This window comes from Scyliorhinus canicula, chromosome 3, assembly GCF_902713615.1.
Source record: "Scyliorhinus canicula chromosome 3, sScyCan1.1, whole genome shotgun sequence".
NCBI classification, from domain to species: Eukaryota; Metazoa; Chordata; class Chondrichthyes; order Carcharhiniformes; family Scyliorhinidae; genus Scyliorhinus; species Scyliorhinus canicula.
The window spans coordinates 274500768-274519785 of NC_052148.1; the positions used below are offsets into that span (position 1 = coordinate 274500768).

At 44.8% G+C, this 19018-nt stretch overlaps 1 protein-coding gene across 3 annotated transcripts in view; it reads left to right on the forward strand.

Annotated features, from left to right (window-relative positions):
• The window catches only part of LOC119963566 (B-cell scaffold protein with ankyrin repeats-like), a 332413-nt gene that overhangs the window by 141373 nt on the left and 172022 nt on the right, over positions 1-19018 (forward strand). For all 3 annotated transcript variants that reach the window (XM_038792883.1, XM_038792884.1, XM_038792882.1), the window contains exon 8: positions 7411-7604. In XM_038792883.1, coding sequence (XP_038648811.1) covers positions 7411-7604 — 194 coding nt within the window. The remainder of the gene's footprint in view (positions 1-7410; positions 7605-19018) is intronic.

The following is a 19018-nucleotide window of genomic DNA, read 5'->3' on the forward strand; positions in this document are numbered from 1 at the left end:
TTGTGTAGTATTGTTAATGATAACAGTGCGGGTTTGTGTAGTATTGTTCATGATAACAGTGTGGGTTTGTGTAGTATTGTTAATGATAACAGTGCGGGTCTGTGTAGTATTGTTAATGATAACAGTGCGGGGTTGTGTAGTATTGTTAATGATAACAGTGCGGGTTTGTGTAGTATTGTTCATGATAACAGTGTGGGTTTGTGTAGTATTGTTAATGATAACAGTGCGGGTCTGTGTAGTATTGTTAATGATAACAGTGTGGGTTTGTGTAGTATTGTTAATGATAACAGTGCGGGTGTGTGTAGTATTGTTAATGATAACAGTGCGGGTTTGTGTAGTATTGTTAATGATAACAGTGCGGGTTTGTGTAGTATTGTTAATGATAACAGTGCAGGTTTGTGTAGTATTGTTAATGATAACAGTGTGGGTTTGTGTAGTATTGATAATGATAACAGTGCGGGTTTGTGTAATATTGTTAATGATAACAGTGTGGGTTTGTGTAGTATTGTTAATGATAACAGTGCAGGTTTGTGTAGTATTGTTAATGATAACAGTGCTGGTTTGTGTAGTATTGTTAATGATAACAGTGCGGGTCTGTGTAGTATTGTTAATGATAACAGTGCGGGGTTGTGTAGTATTGTTAATGATAACAGTGCGGGTTTGTGTAGTATTGTTCATGATAACAGTGCGGGTATGTGTAGTATTGTTAATGATAACAGTGTGGGTTTGTGTAGTATTGTTAATGATAACAGTGCGGGTTTGTGTAGTATTGTTAATGATAACAGTGCGGGTCTGTGTAGTATTGTTAATGATAACAGTGCAGGTTTGTGTAGTATTGTTAATGATAACAGTGTGGGTTTGTGTAGTATTGTTAATGATAACAGTGTGGGTTTGTGTAGTATTGTTAATGATAACAGTGCGGGTTTGTGTAGTATTGTTAATGATAACAGTGCTGGTTTGTGTGTTATTGTTAATGATAACAGTGTGGGTTTGTGTAGTATTGTTAATGATAACAGTGTGGGTTTGTGTAGTATTGTTAATGATAACAGTGCGGGTTTGTGCAGTATTGTTAATGATAACAGTGCGGGTTTGTGTAGTATTGTTAATGATAACAGTGTGGGTTTGTGTAGTATTGTTAATGATAACAGTGCGGGTTTGTGTAGTATTGTTAATGATAACAGTGCGGGTTTGTGTAGTATTGTTCATGATAACAGTGCGGGTGTGTGTAGTATTGTTAATGATAACAGTGTGGGTTTGTGTAGTATTGTTAATGATAACAGTGTGGGTTTGTGTAGTATTGTTAATGATAACAGTGCGGGTTTGTGTAGTATTGTTAATGATAACAGTGCAGGTTTGTGTGTTATTGTTAATGATAACAGTGTGGGTTTGCGTAGTATTGATAATGATAACAGTGCGGGTGTGTGTAGTATTGTTAATGATAACAGTGCAGGTTTGTGTGTTATTGTTAATGATAACAGTGTGGGTTTGTGTAGTATTGTTAATGATAACAGTGTGGGTTTGTGTAATATTGTTAATGATAACAGTGCGGGTCTGTGTAGTATTGTTAATGATAACAGTGCAGGTTTGTGTAGTATTGTTAATGATAACAGTGTGGGTTTGTGTAGTATTGTTAATGATAACAGTGTGGGTTTGTGTAGTATTGTTAATGATAACAGTGCGGGTTTGTGTAGTATTGTTAATGATAACAGTGCTGGTTTGTGTGTTATTGTTAATGATAACAGTGTGGGTTTGTGTAGTATTGTTAATGATAACAGTGTGGGTTTGTGTAGTATTGTTAATGATAACAGTGCGGGTTTGTGCAGTATTGTTAATGATAACAGTGCGGGTTTGTGTAGTATTGTTAATGATAACAGTGTGGGTTTGTGTAGTATTGTTAATGATAACAGTGCGGGTTTGTGTAGTATTGTTAATGATAACAGTGCGGGTTTGTGTAGTATTGTTCATGATAACAGTGCGGGTGTGTGTAGTATTGTTAATGATAACAGTGTGGGTTTGTGTAGTATTGTTAATGATAACAGTGTGGGTTTGTGTAGTATTGTTAATGATAACAGTGCGGGTTTGTGTAGTATTGTTAATGATAACAGTGCAGGTTTGTGTGTTATTGTTAATGATAACAGTGTGGGTTTGCGTAGTATTGATAATGATAACAGTGTGGGTTTGTGTAATATTGTTAATGATAACAGTGCGGGTGTGTGTAGTATTGTTAATGATAACAGTGCAGGTTTGTGTAGTATTGTTAATGATAACAGTGCGGGTTTGTGTAGTATTGTTAATGATAACAGTGCGGGTTTGTGTAGTATTGTTAATGATAACAGTGTGGGTTTGTGTAGTATTGTTAATGATAACAGTGCGGGTTTGTGTAGTATTGTTAATGATAACAGTGCGGGTTTGTGTATCATTGCTAATGATAACAGTGCGGGTCTGTGTAGTATTGTTAATGATAACAGTGCGGGTCTGTGTAGTATTGTTAATGATAACAGTGCGGGTTTGTGTAGTATTGTTAATGATAACAGTGCGGGTTTGTGTAGTATTGTTAATGATAACAGTGCGGGTGTGTGTAGTATTGTTAATGATAACAGTGTGGGTTTGTGCAGTATTGTTAATGATAACAGTGCGGGTTTGTGTAGTATTGTTAATGATAACAGTGCAGGTTTGTGTAGTATTGTTAATGATAACAGTGCGGGTTTGTGTAGTATTGTTAATGATAACAGTGCGGGTTTGTGTAGTATTGTTAATGATAACAGTGCGGGTTTGTGTAGTATTGTTAATGATAACAGTGTGGGTTTGTGTAGTATTGTTAATGATAACAGTGCTGGTTTGTGTAGTATTGTTAATGATAACAGTGTGGGTTTGTGTAGTATTGTTAATGATAACAGTGCTGGTTTGTGTAGTATTGTTAATGATAACAGTGTGGGTTTGTGTAGTATTGTTAATGATAACAGTGCGGGTTTGTGTAGTATTGTTAATGATAACAGTGCGGGTTTGTGTAGTATTGTTAATGATAACAGTGCGGGTTTGTGTAGTATTGTTCATGATAACAGTGCGGGTTTGTGTAGTATTGTTAATGTTCCTGCACTGACTGACTGCCTGCCCTTTCTGGTGGTCACCCATTTCTCTGCCTGTACCTTGGGTGTGACCACATCTATATAACTGCTATCTATGATGCTTTCCGCCTCCTGCATGCTCCTTAGTGCATCCAACTGCTGCTCCAACCGAACCATGCGGTCTGTGAGGAGCCCCAGTTGGGTGCACTTTCTGCAGATGAAGCCTCCCGGGACTCTGGAAGCCTCCCGGACCTGCCACATCTCACAGTCAGAGCACTGCACCCCTCTAATTAACATGGTGTCAATTAATTAGTAAATTATATTTAAAAGTTAAAAAATAAAGTTACTGTTGACTATATGTTTCCTAGCACTAGATTTCTACTATAAATGTGAAAGCTAAATACAGTGCTGTCCGATCTATGGCTTAGAAACCCCTCTAAATTATAATTAAGTGATAAGTAATAATGTTGAATTAGTTTAACAATGCTTATTTTTTAAATTTAATGTAGCTTCCCAACCAGCAATCAGGTCTCAGCTTTACTGTGATGTCACTTCAGTCCCTCCCCACCCCCATAAATCACTGACCTTCCCAGGTTCTCAGATGTTCTCTGGTTCTCTCCCTGCAGATTAAAAGTTACAGGCCAGATGAAAAAGAGAGAACAAAATAGTCGGGAAAAAGCACCTTCTCCCACTCTGCACCGAATTACCTCACTGCACCAAATTACCAAGTTCCAAATTCCCACTCTGGATGTGCCTCACTCCGGCTGTGTCTCCTTCACTTGCGCAAAGCTAACATCTTGGTAACATCTTCCCTGCATCTAACCTGTCTAGCATTTTATTTAGTCTCTATGAAATCCCCCCTCATTCTTCTGAACTCCAGCGAGAACAATCCCAACCGAGTCAATATTTCCTCATATGACAGTCCCGCCATCCCTGGAATCAGTCTGGTAAACCTTTGCTGCCCTCCCTCCATAGCAACAACATCCTTCCTCAGAGAAGGAGACCAAAACTGCCCACAATACTCCAGGTATGGCCTCACCAAGGCCCTGTATAATTGCAGCAAGACATCCCTGCTTCTATACTCGAAACCTCTCGCAATGAAGGCCAACCATTAGCCTTCTTTACCGCCTGCTGCACCTGCATGCTTACCTTCAGCGACTGGTGCATAAGGCTACCCAGGTCCCGCTGCACACGCCCCTCTCCCAATTTACAACCATTCAGGTAGTAATCTGCCTTCCTGTTTTTGCTTCCAAAAATCTGCCTTCCTAAAAATGAAAATGAGAAAAGCCAGGGTAATGGGAAAACGTGGGAGAGGAAGTTTAATTGGATAAATCTTTTAAAGAGCAGAACATATATGATGGGACAGATAGTCTCATTCATTGCTGGATGATCGATGATTCCCAAGAGAAGATAACGTTTGACAAAATCAGGTTGCCTCGATCTTCCCTGTTGCCACGTGTTAAATATGCTGTTGCATCACTTTCTCGATTACAGTGATGTGTTGTGTTTATGGTTTAGATTTACAAAGCAACTTTCACTGGGGGATTTTCTCATCTCTGAAATTGGCCTCACATTAATCAAACTGAATAATCTTTTCAGCTAGCACATGAGATGAATATCTTTTATAATTACTAAAATCCAAGATATAGGAACAACTGGAAAAAGTGACAGATGGTACTTAATGTTATTAGATTGAAGTTTGATGACACTGCAAAATAATTCAATCAACATACTCTGCTCAGATCCTAATTCCATCTGATAAAATTGAGGAATGTTTCTGTCGACCGAGACTCCCAAACGCAGGGGACATGTTTCTAGTCAGAGACTCATGGCCATAATTACAATATCCAGAATTCTCAGTTTGGGAAACTAAGTGTTGTCGCCAGGACTGAATACTGTGCGATTCGCGATTCTGTTGGGTGTGTTATTTGGTCAGCGAGTCAGGACATGCAAATGGACCAGCCCTCTGCTGGTGAGAATTGAGAGTAAGTCCCAGCCCAGTGGCTATTCTAACCGCTGGGGCCAGAGTTGGCGCTGAAGACCCTGGCAGCTGGAGCTGGAGCTGTGTTTAATCCCTCCACTTACCCACACACTCACAGCAGCCATGAGGATAGTTCACAGGGAGTCTGAAGTGGCCCCATTGCTCTCGGCCAGTGAGGGGAGGAGTGGACACCCTCCTCGCTAGGGTGGGCCGTAGACTGGAGCCTGCCTGCCTGAGCACTGCCTGGGAGGGGGTGGCAGAGGTAGTCAGTGTTGCCAGTCTCACCAGGAGGAGACAGCTGGTGATCTGGAGGGTGGGGTTCACTGGTGAAGCCTCTACCCTGAGAGGGGCAGAGAACCAGGGAGGATTGCAGAGGCCACGGTGCAGGTGTCCTCTGGTTGGGCTGAGCTCTGCTGTTCCCCTGCTTCCTCTGCAGTGGGGCAGCGCTTCTGAGGAGTGCCGACACCTGGTGGGCCCATGATTGAGTTTGGCCACGCCCATCCCCTTGACAATACAGCTGGGGTATGAGGGTGCCCAGAGGGGCGGCCTGGGTGGGCTCCCAAATGGCCAGAGGCTCTGTGAACATTCACAGGACACAGTGAGCAGTCAGGGGCCTGTAAGCAGCAGCAAAGGGGTGCGTTTAAAACAGAGACGGCAGCAATGGGGGACTGAGCCAGGCTACCCCGATCCCAATAGCGGCACCTCGAGTCCACAGTCTTGGCACCAAGTTGTCCCCCGACCTTGGCAGCCCCCCCTCCCAGCAAACCCGACAATGTTTGAGGGTTTTCAATGTTTGTTTAACCTCCCTCTCCCCTCCACAGCCATGGCGCCCAAAACCCGCTTGTCAATATTTGCAATAATTTGCGCCCACGAGACTTCCACCTAAGCGAGGCGGAGGGGTGGAGCAGGAAGCTGAATATCAACTATGACCAGCAGCAAGGCCAGAGAAACCTGGTTATCAAAGAGAAACTGACGATGCTCTTCAATGAAAAACTGTTCAAGTCAAAAAACAAGATTGAGAGTGACCTCTCCAGTCTCTTCAACGAGCGTAAAATTCCACATCCTGTGTCTGCTGAAGCCAATCTGGCACGGCTGTTTGAAAACAAGCTGTCCCTACCAGCAAAATGGCTGAATAGTAATTTGCATGAAATCCATGCAAATGATGGTTTTGAATGGATGGGCTGGCGTGGGACGTGAGCATCGATATCGCTGCCAGCGAGAGACTCAGAGCATGTTTTCGGAATTTGTTCAGGGTCCAAGCCTCGATTTGTTTGATTACCGGTGATTCTCGGTCCAGTCGCAATTTGCATTTCCAGCATCGGGAAGGAGAGGATTTAGGCCAAGATAATCTCTAAAAGCCCAATTGAGAATTCAAGAGGTCCCTGCGGCAATTCAGGAGGTCCCTCCTTACTCAGAGAGGGGGAGAAGGTAGAGCTCACCATCATAGCAAGTATTGAGCTGAAGAGTAAGTGTGCATTTAAGGGGAAGCCGGATAAACAAGGAGGGAGCTAGGACTAGGGGATTGATTGATTTGGAGAGAGGGGCTGGTTTAGCACACTGGGCTAAATAGCTGGCTTTTAAAGCAGACCAAGGCAGGCCAGCAGCACGGTTCGATTCCCATACCAGCCTCCCCGAACAGGCGTCGAAATGTGGCGACTAGGGGCTTTTCACAGTAACTTCATTGACGCCTACTCGTGACAATAAGCAATCTTCATTTCATGAAGTAAGGTGGGAGCAGGCTTGCGTGCATCAGCACAGACCTATTGGGACGTTTGGCCTGTATCTGTGTTGTGGACATGATGTCAATAAAGGTGTTTAACTACAGCCATTGATTAGAACAGGAAATTGATGTTCTTGTCTTGAAATTGTTTCAACCAATACCAAATTGGGAATATAACACTCTCTGCTCTTCCTTTCCCAGGCGAGAGAGGCTGGCGGAATAAAGAACAGCAACAGTCATATTAACAAAAGACATGATTCCAGCCTTAGAAAGGAATATTTTTATGAATAATGGGGTTCAAGTAGAGTTTATCTAGACAGTATTAAGAAATAATATAAAAGCTCTATTGTCATTTTGGGAGTATATTATAGATTGCCAATGAATGGGTAAGTAATGAAGGAGTGGGATGCAATGTAGATGGGATTCTTGTACTGTCAGCTGTGATTATTGAGAAATTTAACTGTACAAGGTTGACTGAGAGGTAAGACATGCATCTGTCAAATAGGGAGGTGTTCTTTGCCAGTACCGAGGACTATTTGTCTTCATCACTATGCAAGCCTGCACACTGGAACAAAAATTCTTCTGCCTGAGAGTGAGTGGAAGGCAACAGAACTGACATTTACCCACTTTCTGTTGACATCCAGATCTGTGTCATGAGATCCCGACATTGCTCCACTTCTCGGCCAAGAACGGGCTAGGGAACCTCACCACTCTACTTTTGCAATGTCCTGGGGCATTCCAAGCCTCCTCCATCCTGAATGCTTGCGGAGAAAACCCAAGAGATCTTGCTGGGAAGAACGGATTTCAGAAAATTCGGGCTCTCTTGGATAGATTCGCAGTGAGTATTTTCATTCTGTCTTACCCAAGTGATGTTATGCAACAAGAGTTAAACGCAAAGTGAAGCTGCATTGGCAAGATGTATGTTGTAGACCATCATTAACAGCCTTCTTACTGCTGGGTAAAACTTCAATCATCCTCAATCATTAGACATCCTCAGACAGGGAGCTGAGTTCCTGGTTTACTAGAAAACTTAGTGGATGTGGAAGTCGTACAGATGGAGAGTGCTGGGCTACAAAATAAAACTGGAAACTGTTGGTAGTTCACAGCACCTGTGAAAGGCCAATGAGTTTGATGTGATCCTTCAACAGAAGGACAAATCAGAGTAGTTTTATAGATGATGTGACGTGTCTCTGTAATTGGAGGTAACTTCAGAAATGGTTATGTCGAAGGATCTTAATAATAATAATCACTTATTGTCACGAGTAGACTTCAATGAAGTTACTGTGAAAAGCCCCTAGTTGCCACATTCCGGCGCCTGTTGGGGGAGGCTGGAACAGGAATTGAACCTGCGCTGCTGGCCTTGTTCTGCATTACAAGCCAGCTGTCTTAGCCCACTGTGCTAAACCAGCCCATAATAAGAGGATCTTACTATCCTCCTTATTCCATCTCCAACCTCGCTTTCTGTTTTGTCTTGCACTGCTCCAACCTACTAAAACCTGCTCGCACCAGCTCCCTTTCGCACTTAGCCCGCCTGTGCTCGCTGATCCACATCAGTGAGAACAAGTGGACGTGATTTATTTAGATTTCCAGAAGGCCTTTGACAAGGTGCCACATAGGAGGCTGTTAAATAAGTTAAGAGCCCATGGTGTTCAGGGTAAGAACCTGGCATGGATAGAGGATTGGCTGACTGGCAGAAGGCAGAGAGTGGGGATAAAGGGGTCTTTTTCAGGATGGCAGCCGGTGACTAGTGGTGTACTTCGGGGGGGGTCGGTGCTGGGACCACAACTTTTCACAATATACATTAATGATCTGGAAGAAGGAACTGAAGGCACTGTTGCTAAGTTTGCAGATGATACAAAGATCTGTAGAGGGACAGGTAGTATTGAGGAAGCAAGGGGGCTGCAGAAGGATTTGGATAGGCTAGGAGAGTGGGCAATGAACTGGCAGATGGAATACAATGTGGAAAAGTGTGAGGATATGCACTTTGGAAGGAGGAATGGAGGCATAGACTATTTTCTAAATGGGGAAATGCTTCGGAACTCAGAAGCACAAAGGGACTTGGGTGTCCTTGTTCACGATTCTCTTAAGGTTAACGTGCAGGTTCAATCTGCGGTTAAGAAGGCAAATGCAATGTTAGCATTCATGTCGAGAGGGCTAGAATACAAGACCAGGGATGTACTTCTGAGGCTGTATAAGACTCTGGTCAGACCCCATTTGGAGTATTGTGAGCAGTTTTGGGCCCCGTATCTAAGGAAGGATGTGCTGGCCTTGGAAAGGGTCCAGAGGAGGTTCACAAGAATGATCCCTGGAATGAAGAACTTGTCGTATGAGGAACGGTTGAGGACTCTGGGTCTGTATTCATTGGAGTTTAGAAGGATGAGAGGGGATGTTATTGAAACTTACAGGATACTGCGAGGCCTGGATAGAGTGGACGTGGAGAGGATGTTTCCACTTGTAGAAAAACTAGAAGCAGAGGACACCATCTCAGACTAAAAGGATGATCCTTTAAAACAGAGATGAGGAGGAATTTCTTCAGCCAGAGGATGGTGAATCTGTGGAACTCTTTGCCGCAGAAGGCTGTGGAGGCCAAATCACTGAGTGTCTTTGAGACAGAGATAGATAGGTTCATGGTTAATAAGGGGATCAGGGGTAATGGGGAGAAGGCAGGAGAATGGGGATGAGAAAATATCAGCCATGATTGAATGGCGGAGCAGACTCGATAGACCGAGTGGCCTAATTCTGCTTCTATGTCTTATGGTCTAATCTTGTCCGTGTCTTTAACTCTTCCTGTTACCTGTCTCCTCCTCCGGGCCTACGACAATCTCGGTTAGGCTACACAAAGGGACCGTATACTGTGTGCAGTTCTGGTCAGCGTGTTATAAAAATTGAGAGGCACTGGAAAAGGTGAAGAGAAAATTTACAAGGATGATATCAGAAATGTGTGGGTTTACATCTCAGTAAACAAAAAACATAGAAACCATCGACGAGAAAGCGTAAAATTCTGGTCAAGTTTCCTCTGTGGGGAAGCTAGGGGTCATCAATATAAGACACCAAGAAATCCAGTGGGGAATTCAAAAGGAACTTCTTCACCCAAAGAAAGGTGAGAATATGGAGTGCACAGGGTAGTTGTTGAAGTGAACAGAATTGATACATTTAAGAGGAAGTTGGAGAAGTGTTTGAGGGAAAAGTAAATAGAGGGTTATGATGGATAGATTTAGATGAGAAAGGTGCAGTGGAACAAAAATGCTGGTTGGACAAATGATCTGTTTCTGTGCCATACGCCCCCTGTAATCCTATTTAATATCCGCACTCCTCCATTTCTCAATTTCCTTTCTCCCGTCACTGGCAGCTGCTCAGTCTGAAAGTGTTGGCATTCCCTCCGTCAACCACTCTCTTTCCCTTTAAGATGCTCCTTAAAACTTACCTCCTTGACTAAACGTTTGGTCACCCAACCTATTATCTCCTCTGTGGGCTCAGTCACAAAATTGTGTCTTGTTGAGACTACTGTGGAACCCTAGGAACATTTTACCACTTTAATGATGCAAAATAATTGCAAAGTGTTGTTGTTCTCTTGCCTGCTCCTTGGTATGGTCAGTCCTACAATTAGACGCTTGTCGAATTATCTTCACTGGGTAACTTGCCTTTTTTATTTCCAGATGCTAATGCTTTTCCATTGCGCCGTTTACTGAGCTTGTGATATGGGAGCTTCCATGCACATTTTGTAATCTGGACATACAATTTGCAACTTGTGTTCTTGCTCTTGTTATAACTATGTGGAGGGTGAGGCCATGAGTTTAGCTGCCGGATCTAGAGGATAGTTTGTGGTCTTCAACGATGCTTTCCATTCCAGCAATCTAACAGTGGGGAAATTTGGAGGAAGTGTTTATTATAGAGACTATCAAATGTGGCTGCAATATTCCATCATTAGTCAGATACAGACTTTTAAAAACGTTAGCATTTTTGGCTGTGACAATTAGCCTGCAAATTCTTCAGAATTTTCTCTCACTGATGGTTAAGGTGCCTTATCCAGAAAAAAAAATGGATAGGTCACATAAATAAGACTTGCATTTATATTGCGTTTTTCACATCCTCAAGACTTAAACCCTGAATAAACTAAGAAGAAAGATTGAACAGGCTATTTTTGCAGAAAAGAGAAGACTGTAATCAGCATCCTTTTCTCAGGCAGTGTAAAGTGTTGCTCCTTTTGAGATTTGTTTTTTTTGTCTGTCCTGATGAGTACAAGACAAAAAGCTTTGGCAGCATGTTTCTTTTTCAGCAATACTCAGTTCTGCAAGAATTGCTTGGTCGTCTGGAACTTGAATATTACTGAAAACAGCAACATGATGATGAAGCTTTTCTCCTGCCTTCATCAGGACAGGCACAAGAATACCAAATTTGAAAGACAGCAGGAATATATACTGCTTGAGAAAAGGCTGCTGTTTGGTTGGCAAGTCAACTCCCATTTGTCGATGCGCTACCTTAGAGAATGCGTTACCTTGGAGAATGTATCAGGGAACTATTGTTCCTACTTTGGTTTAGTTCCAAAAAGGCAGATGCAAAATAGTAAATGCACTTGACACATTCCAGGAGGGACTTGGGCTTCCAACAAGGAGAAGGAGGAACATTTGTGGCAAGAGGCCGGGAAAAGGAGCATTTTTACAATGCACTCTACTTGTGACTCACTCATGGATATTCTAGATACAGAGTGAAGCAGATTATTTTTGAAGCTTGTGTTCAAGCCATGGTCAAGGTTTCAGCCTGCCACAAAGGATGAATAATTAACATATTGGGGGCATCTTTTCCCCCATCCCACATGCTTCAGGCTCCATGATAACCAAACATTGTGGTGGAGATAGAGGTGTACAAATTGTAAACAACCTTTGCACCCAGCAGCTAAGTCGCACAAGCACGCTGGAAGAATCTCCATTAGAGAGGAGACAGAAAAGATTCACAAGAACGGTTCCAGGGATGAGCAGCTTGAGTTACGTCGATGGGATAAGTTGTGGCTCTTTTCCTTGGAGAAGAGAAGGCGGATGGCAGATTTGACGGAGATATTCAGAATGATGAGGGGTCTGGGCAGAGAAGGGGAGAAACTGTTCCCATTGGTGGAAGGATTCAAACCAGAGGGTAAAGATTTATAGTAATTGGCAAAGATACCAAGGTGGCGTGAGGAAAATCTTTTTGTGCACGAGTGGTTAGGATCTGGAATGTGGTGCCTGAGAGTGTCGTAGCGTCAGAATCTGAATTGCTTGGTCAGAGAGCTAGCACAGGCATGATGGGCTGAATGGTCACCTTCCATGTTGAAGCCATTTTGGGGGTGGCATACAAGACGTTTTCAGTTATGAAGGGGTTTGATGGGGTGGGTGTATTGTTACGACTGGAATTAGGAGGAGTTTGCTGTTTATCCAGCCCCACTACACAGCTCACACCGTTATTCCATTAGTTTAAAACTTTAATTCACTCATCAAAATGGTCAATTATTTACCTTCACTGCTGTTCGACCCAGAATAAAAGTGACTTTAACCAGACTGCACAACTTCTTTTTGAAAACGAGTTGCAAGAAATGGTTAACACACAAAAGAATATATCAACCAGGAGGCGGCTATTCAGCTCGTTGAACCTGCTCCTCAAGGCTGATCTTATAGCAACTTCAAATCTGCATCCTCCTACCCCCCATTCCCAATAACCTATCACTCCCATTGCTTACCAAGAATCTGTCCATCTCCGCCTTAAAAATATTCAAAGATTCTGCTTCCACCCCCTTTTAGGGAAGAGAGTTCCAGAGGCTCACGGCGTCCGAGTGAAAGAAATTCACCTGGCTTCCATTTCAAATGGGCAACCCATCATTTTTAACCAGTGACCCCAGTTCTAGATTCTCCCACAAGAGGAAACATCCTCTCCACAGCCACCCTGTCAACACTCCTCAGGATCTTAAAGGTTCAAATCAAGTTGGCTCTCACTCTTCGAAACTCCAGTGGATACAAACCTAACATGTCCAACCTTTCCTCATCATACCTTTCCTGGTGTTAGTCCAGTAAACCTTCTCTGAACCATTTCCAACACATTTACATCTTTCCTTAAATAAGGTGATCAATACTGTTCACCAAGGTTTCTCACCCGCGGGTGGGTCGCTGGCGGGTGTCGGAAGGATTGCGTAACAATCGGTCACGACATTCCCAAGGTGGTCCCGATCATGGGAAACGCGCCCAGTGGCCGCTACTGGCATTTTTATTGAGCATGAGGGCCTCCTTATAAATGAGAAGGAAATGAGGCTGAGTGCAGTCTTCCGGCCAGAGGTGGCAGCAGTGAGCAGCTCACGCCCTACACCTACACTTGACGTCAAGCGCCCTATACATACGTGGCTTTGGCGCCAAATCATGGAGGAGAGTTTCTTCTATTTTCTAACTGGTTTATTTTTGGGGCTGGTTTAGCACAGTGGGCTAAACCGCTGGCTTGTAATGCAGAACAAGGCCAGCAGCGCGGGTTCAATTCCCGTACCGGCCTCCCCAAACAGGCGCCGGAATGTGGCCACTAGGGGCTTTTCACAGTAACTTCATTGAAGCCTACTTGCAACAATAAGCTATTATTATTATTATTATTATTAGTTGCTGACGAGCAAGGCAAGAGGACTGTGAAGATGAATTATTTTCTTGCAAAAAGGAGACTGCCAGAGATACAAATAGGCAGAGTATCTACTGGCCAGGATCTGACATCTGAATCTGTTGGACAGAGCTGCACGGGAGAGTCCAGGGAAGGACGGATCAGTGCTAGTGTTTACTCTGCACAGAGCTCCAGGGCCTCTGGTTAGCAGCCTTCACAGAAGAAACTTAACTCAGGAACAAAGTAGCATAAAGATAATTTCTTGATGTTGTGCCGATGCAAATAAAGTTGCAAAGCCCAATGTGTTGTATGCAGTGAAGTACTGGCAAACGAGAGGACAAGTTTCAGATTTTGAAAGGGAAGTAGTGGTTGAGAAATTCCTTTTGAGTTTGAGACCCCAGAGTCAGTTATTAATTTACAGCTGACTCCAAATGTAGACTACGCTGCTGTACCTGACCTGTGACAGCACATTAAAAACACGCCAAAAGTCCATGAGGCTGACAGCATTCTGGAGCAGCAGCTCCATGGAGTATCCAGTGCTGAGTAAAATGAGCATTTTGCTGCTTATTGCCCTTCACGACGACCTATGTGTGCGAGGTTGGATGTCCTGTTCTCATAAAGTTGAAGGCGACACAAAGGAACTGGCTGAACTCTGAACCTGATCTGCACATTGCCCTCTCCTCCTGTAAACTTGATTTGAGTTAGATCATGAGGACCAAGCAGGCTCCCCTTTCACATTAAAGGTAAGTGAAGGTCGGTTGGTGTGGGTCCCGAAGATCAGTCAGTTGCAAAACTGGGTCCCGGGACAAAAGGTTTGAAAAACGCTGCTGTACACGATGCTTCAAATGTGGTCTCACTATAACTAATATCCTCTCTACTTTTGCATTCTATTCCCCTTGCAATAAATGATAACATTTTATTAGCTTTCCAAATTCCTGCTGCATCAGCCTTTTGTGATTCATGCACTAAGACACCCGGAGCTCTACAATCTCTAAATAATAAACTTCTATTTCATTCTTCCTGCCAAAATGAACAATTTCATATTTTTCACATTATAATACTTTTTCCAGATCTTTGCCCAGTTACTTAATTTAGCTATATATGTTTGTAGCCTCCCTGCGTCCTCATCACAACTTACTTTCCTACCTATCTTTATGTCATCAGCAAATTTGATAACGATACTTTCAAACCCTCCACTCCAAATCATTTGTATGAATTGTAAACAGCTGAGGTCCCAGTACTGATCCCTGTGACACACCACTGCTTACATCCTGCCAACGTGAAAATTACCCATTTATGCCTACTCCCTGCTACCTGTTTGCCAGCCAATGTTCCATCCATGTCACCCCCGATAACATCAGATTTTCTTTTCCACAACAACCTTTGATATGACACTTTATCAAATGCCTTTTGGAAAAGTACATCCACCGGTTCCCCTTTATCCACAGCACAGGTTACTTCCTCAAAAACATCCAATAAGTTGGTTAAAGATGACTTCCCTTCACAAAATCATGCTGACTCTGCCCGATTACCTTGAGCTTATCCAATTGCCCTGCTATAAGATCTTTAATAATAGCTACTTACATTTTCCCGCAAACAGATATTAGGCTAACTGGCCTGTAGTTTCCCACTTTCTGTCTCCCTCCCTTTTTGAGTAATGGGTTTACATTTGCCAACTTCCAATCTAATGGAATCCTCCCCGAACCTAGGATGTTTTGGAAAATTAAGACTAATGCATCAGTTATCGCATTAGACACTTTTTATGAAACCCAATTATGTTCATCAGGACCTGGGGTGATATTCTGCAAAAACCAGCGTAGCGGGCAACTCCGGCGCAAAGTAGTGGCGTGAACCACTCCAACGTCGGGGAGAAAGAAAAACACAATTCCCTCCCAACAGTAGGTAAAATGTTTCTGCAAGTACAGCAAAACTAGGGGTCATAAATATCAGGTGGTGGCAAATAAATCCATTGGGAAGTCCAAGAGAAACCTTTACGCAGAGAGTGATGAGAATGTGGAACTCGCTCCTACAGGGAGTGTGGAGGTGAATAGTGCAGAGACAGGTAAGGGGAAGCTGGGTAAATACACGAGGGAGAGAGGAACAGAAGGAGAGGGTGACAGGGTGACATGGAGAGGGGGAGGGGAGGGATAAACACCAACATGGAGCATATGGGCCGAATGGCCTGTTTCTCTGTTGTACGTCCTATGCAATGCTGTGAATAAGCAATAGTTTCTCAGTAACTACCTCATCTGACAATGGGAATCACTGACAATATGATTCAAGGCCAGAACGTTCACTGAGGCCCTCAGGAGAATTTGTGCAAAATATTGTCATTAATTGTGTTGAAGTAAGAAAACTGCTGCCATTGCCCCATCATGTTGTGCTATTGGTCAGTAAACATTAACATAGAACATAGAACAGTACAGCACAGAACAGGCCCTTCGGCCCTCAATGTTGTTCCGAGCAATGATCACCCTACTCAAACCCACGCATCCACCCTATACCCGTAACCCAACAACCCCCCCTTAATCTTACTTTTTAGGACACTAAGGGGCAATGTATCATGGCCAATCCACCTAACCCGCACATCTTTGGACTGTGGGAGGAAACCGGAGCACCCGGAGGAAACCCACGCACACAGGGGGAGGACGTGCAGACTCCGCACAGACAGTGACCCAGCCGGGAATCGAACCTGGGACCCTGGAGCTGTGAAGCATTGACGCTAACCACCATGCTACCCTGCTGCCCCTAACACCGCATGAATGAGCACACCCTGCAATCCAAGCCTATAATTTCTCTCTTTTCAATGAGTGATGAATGTGTTTGGCAGCTGACGTACATTATTAATGCTGGGTTGTAACATTGTGATTTGCTGTGTAGTATATAATTAATATGAGGGAATGCTTTCATTTATTCAACCTTCAGTTTCGTAATTAGCTTTGGATAAACTAATTTTGTGATATTTATTTGATTTAGATTTAAAGTAAAGCCAAGTTGTAACAGATTACCTGGGTTCAAACCGGTTTGAGTAACAGACACTCTGGGTGTGACAGTCAGGACTGAATGTTGGATCACAATCTGATATCGGCCTCAGCTCTAGGTAGGGAACTGGGTAGTGGCCTTGGTCGGAGGTCAGTCAGGATCTTATGGAGGGGAGGCAATGAAGCAGCTGTCTCTGGGAGCGGGTGGATGAGTGAGAGGCCCAGAGGAGGAATCGCAGCGATGTCCGTCCGGCAGCCCAGCTGGGAGAGGCGAGACAGCAGCTCTTGAGGATGTCTGACAATGGAGGAGCCCTCCACACCATTGGGAAATATTACAGATCAGGCTTGACCAAAGCTGCCGGACCATCATTGCGGAGGCAGACCCTCTGGATAGGATGGCCAGTGGCTGCTGCAGTGACCATCTGTGGGGAATGGAGTGGTCCTGGGTTGCAGGCTCCAGTTCCTCATGGAGCTCCAGCAACGGGGGAGTGGTGCTCACCAAGGGCTGATCCCTGTGTCACTATCGGTGTTTCCCCAATTCACCATTCCCTGGTTAACCGCACCTCCAGTGAGATCTCTCAGAAGTATGACCACATTGAGTATTCAGCCTCATGCACTATATTCTGCCTTTGACCCAGGTCCCACCTTCCTCCGTGAGGCTGGAATAATTCTGCCTCCGATTCACACTGGGCATTCAGGGGGCAAATATTTTTGTTTCGTCACCAGAGACCTATAAAAAGAAACAGCTTGAAGGTGTCCGTGACGGAGGGCTGGCTGCTGGGTGCAGCAATTATGGGCGGCATGGTAGCACAGTGGTTAGCACTGTTGCTTCACAGCTCCAGGGTCCCAGGTTCGATTCCCGGCTTGGGTCACTGTCTGTGTGGAGTCTGCACGTCCTCCCCGTGTCTGCGTGGGTTTCCTCCGGGTGCTCCGGTTTCCTCCTACAAGTCCCGAAAGATGTGGGGCGGAATTCTCTGCTCCCCACGCCGGGTGGGAGAATCTTGGGAGGGCCGGGCAACTCACGACACGCCCCCCTGGCGCCCCCCGCGATTCTCCCAACCCCCGCTCGGAAGAATCGACGCTCGCCGTTTTTCACGGCGACTGGCGATTCTCCGGCCCAGATGGGCTGTGCGGCCTGACGTTCCTGACCGGTTCACAATGGCGGCAACCACACCTGGTCGCTGCCATCGTGAACATGGGCGCCAAATGCTAGTTTGAAACTTGTGGGGGGCGGAGAGGGGAGTGAGCACCACGGCCGTGCTCGGGAGGGGACTGGCCCGCGATCGGTGCCCAGCGATCGTCAGGCTGGCGTCTCCAAGAGACGCACTCTTTCCCCTCCGCTGCCCCGCAAGATCAAGCCGCCATGTCTTGCGGGGCAGCGGAGGGGAAGACGGCAACCGCGCATGCGCGGGTTGGAGCCGTCAGCCTTCGTGATGTCAGCGGCGCATGCACGAGTTGGAGCTGGCCAACCTGCGCATGCGCGGCTGACGTCACTTAGGCGCCGCCGTCGCGTCATTGTCGGCGCACCGCAAGCGTCCAGGCCCGGCGACCGAGTGTTATGGAGCGCCGCTCCTAGCCCCCCCGGGTGGGGGTGAATAAGGTGCGAAGAGCGGCCTCTGAGGCCGTCGTGAAACTCGGCCGAATTCACGACGGCCTTCCCGATTTATCGCGGGAGCGGAGAATTCCGCCCGTGCTGTTAGGTGAATTGGACATTCTGAATTCTCCCTCCGTGTACCCGAACAGGTGCCGGAATGTGGCGACTAGGGGCTTTTCACAGTAACTTCATTGCAGTGTTAATGTAAGCCTACTTGTGATAATAAAGATTATTATTATTAAAATTGTTAGAAGTCAATGTTTTCCTGAAGATCATCGGATCAAACCCATTTGTTAAATATGAGGAAAGTAAACTTCAAATCAGGCCCCTATCCCAGGATTCAGATATTCAGCACCGTTTCTGCCTGTTTACACAGAACTTAATCATTCTAGATCTGAGCTCAGGAGTTTAGTAAACTCTACAAGTGGATTCAAGAGGTGGAGCAGAATTTTAAATTATAAATGTGGCCTCACGCCTGATCTGACTTTGCATGGAAGCACACGAGAATACATTGGGCGCACGTCCTGACATCATCTCGCACCTGGCATAATATTTTGGTCAGTGGGCACACGTGGGAGTCAGTAACGTGCCTGCCAATAATACGTAATGATCAATTACGCTCATTAAAACATCAATTAGTGCAATTTCACAAATGGGTAGGTGGACAATCTGTTTTATTGATTATGTAATCTAAGGGCAGGATACAGCGAGTCTGGGACATTGACACTGAGTAGTACGGGGTTTAACAGAGAGTTTGATGCTGGTTGTTTGTGAAAGTTGACGGTGTTAAGCATTGCCCTGGGCCTCTGGATTGCCCTGGGCCTCTGGATTTCCAGTCCAGTTACATTGCCCTGGGCCTCTGGATTGCCCTGGGCCTCTGGATTGCCCTGGGCCTCTGGATTGCCCTGGGCCTCTGGATTGCCAGTCCAGTTACATTGCCCTGGGCCTCTGGATTGCCAGTGCAATTACAATCACGTTACGTCCACCGCCTCCCACTGGTGTGCACAGCAGGTGCGGGCGCTTTTTATTATTTCCCACAATTTATTTGCTTTTAAAAAAAATTTAGAGTTCATTTTT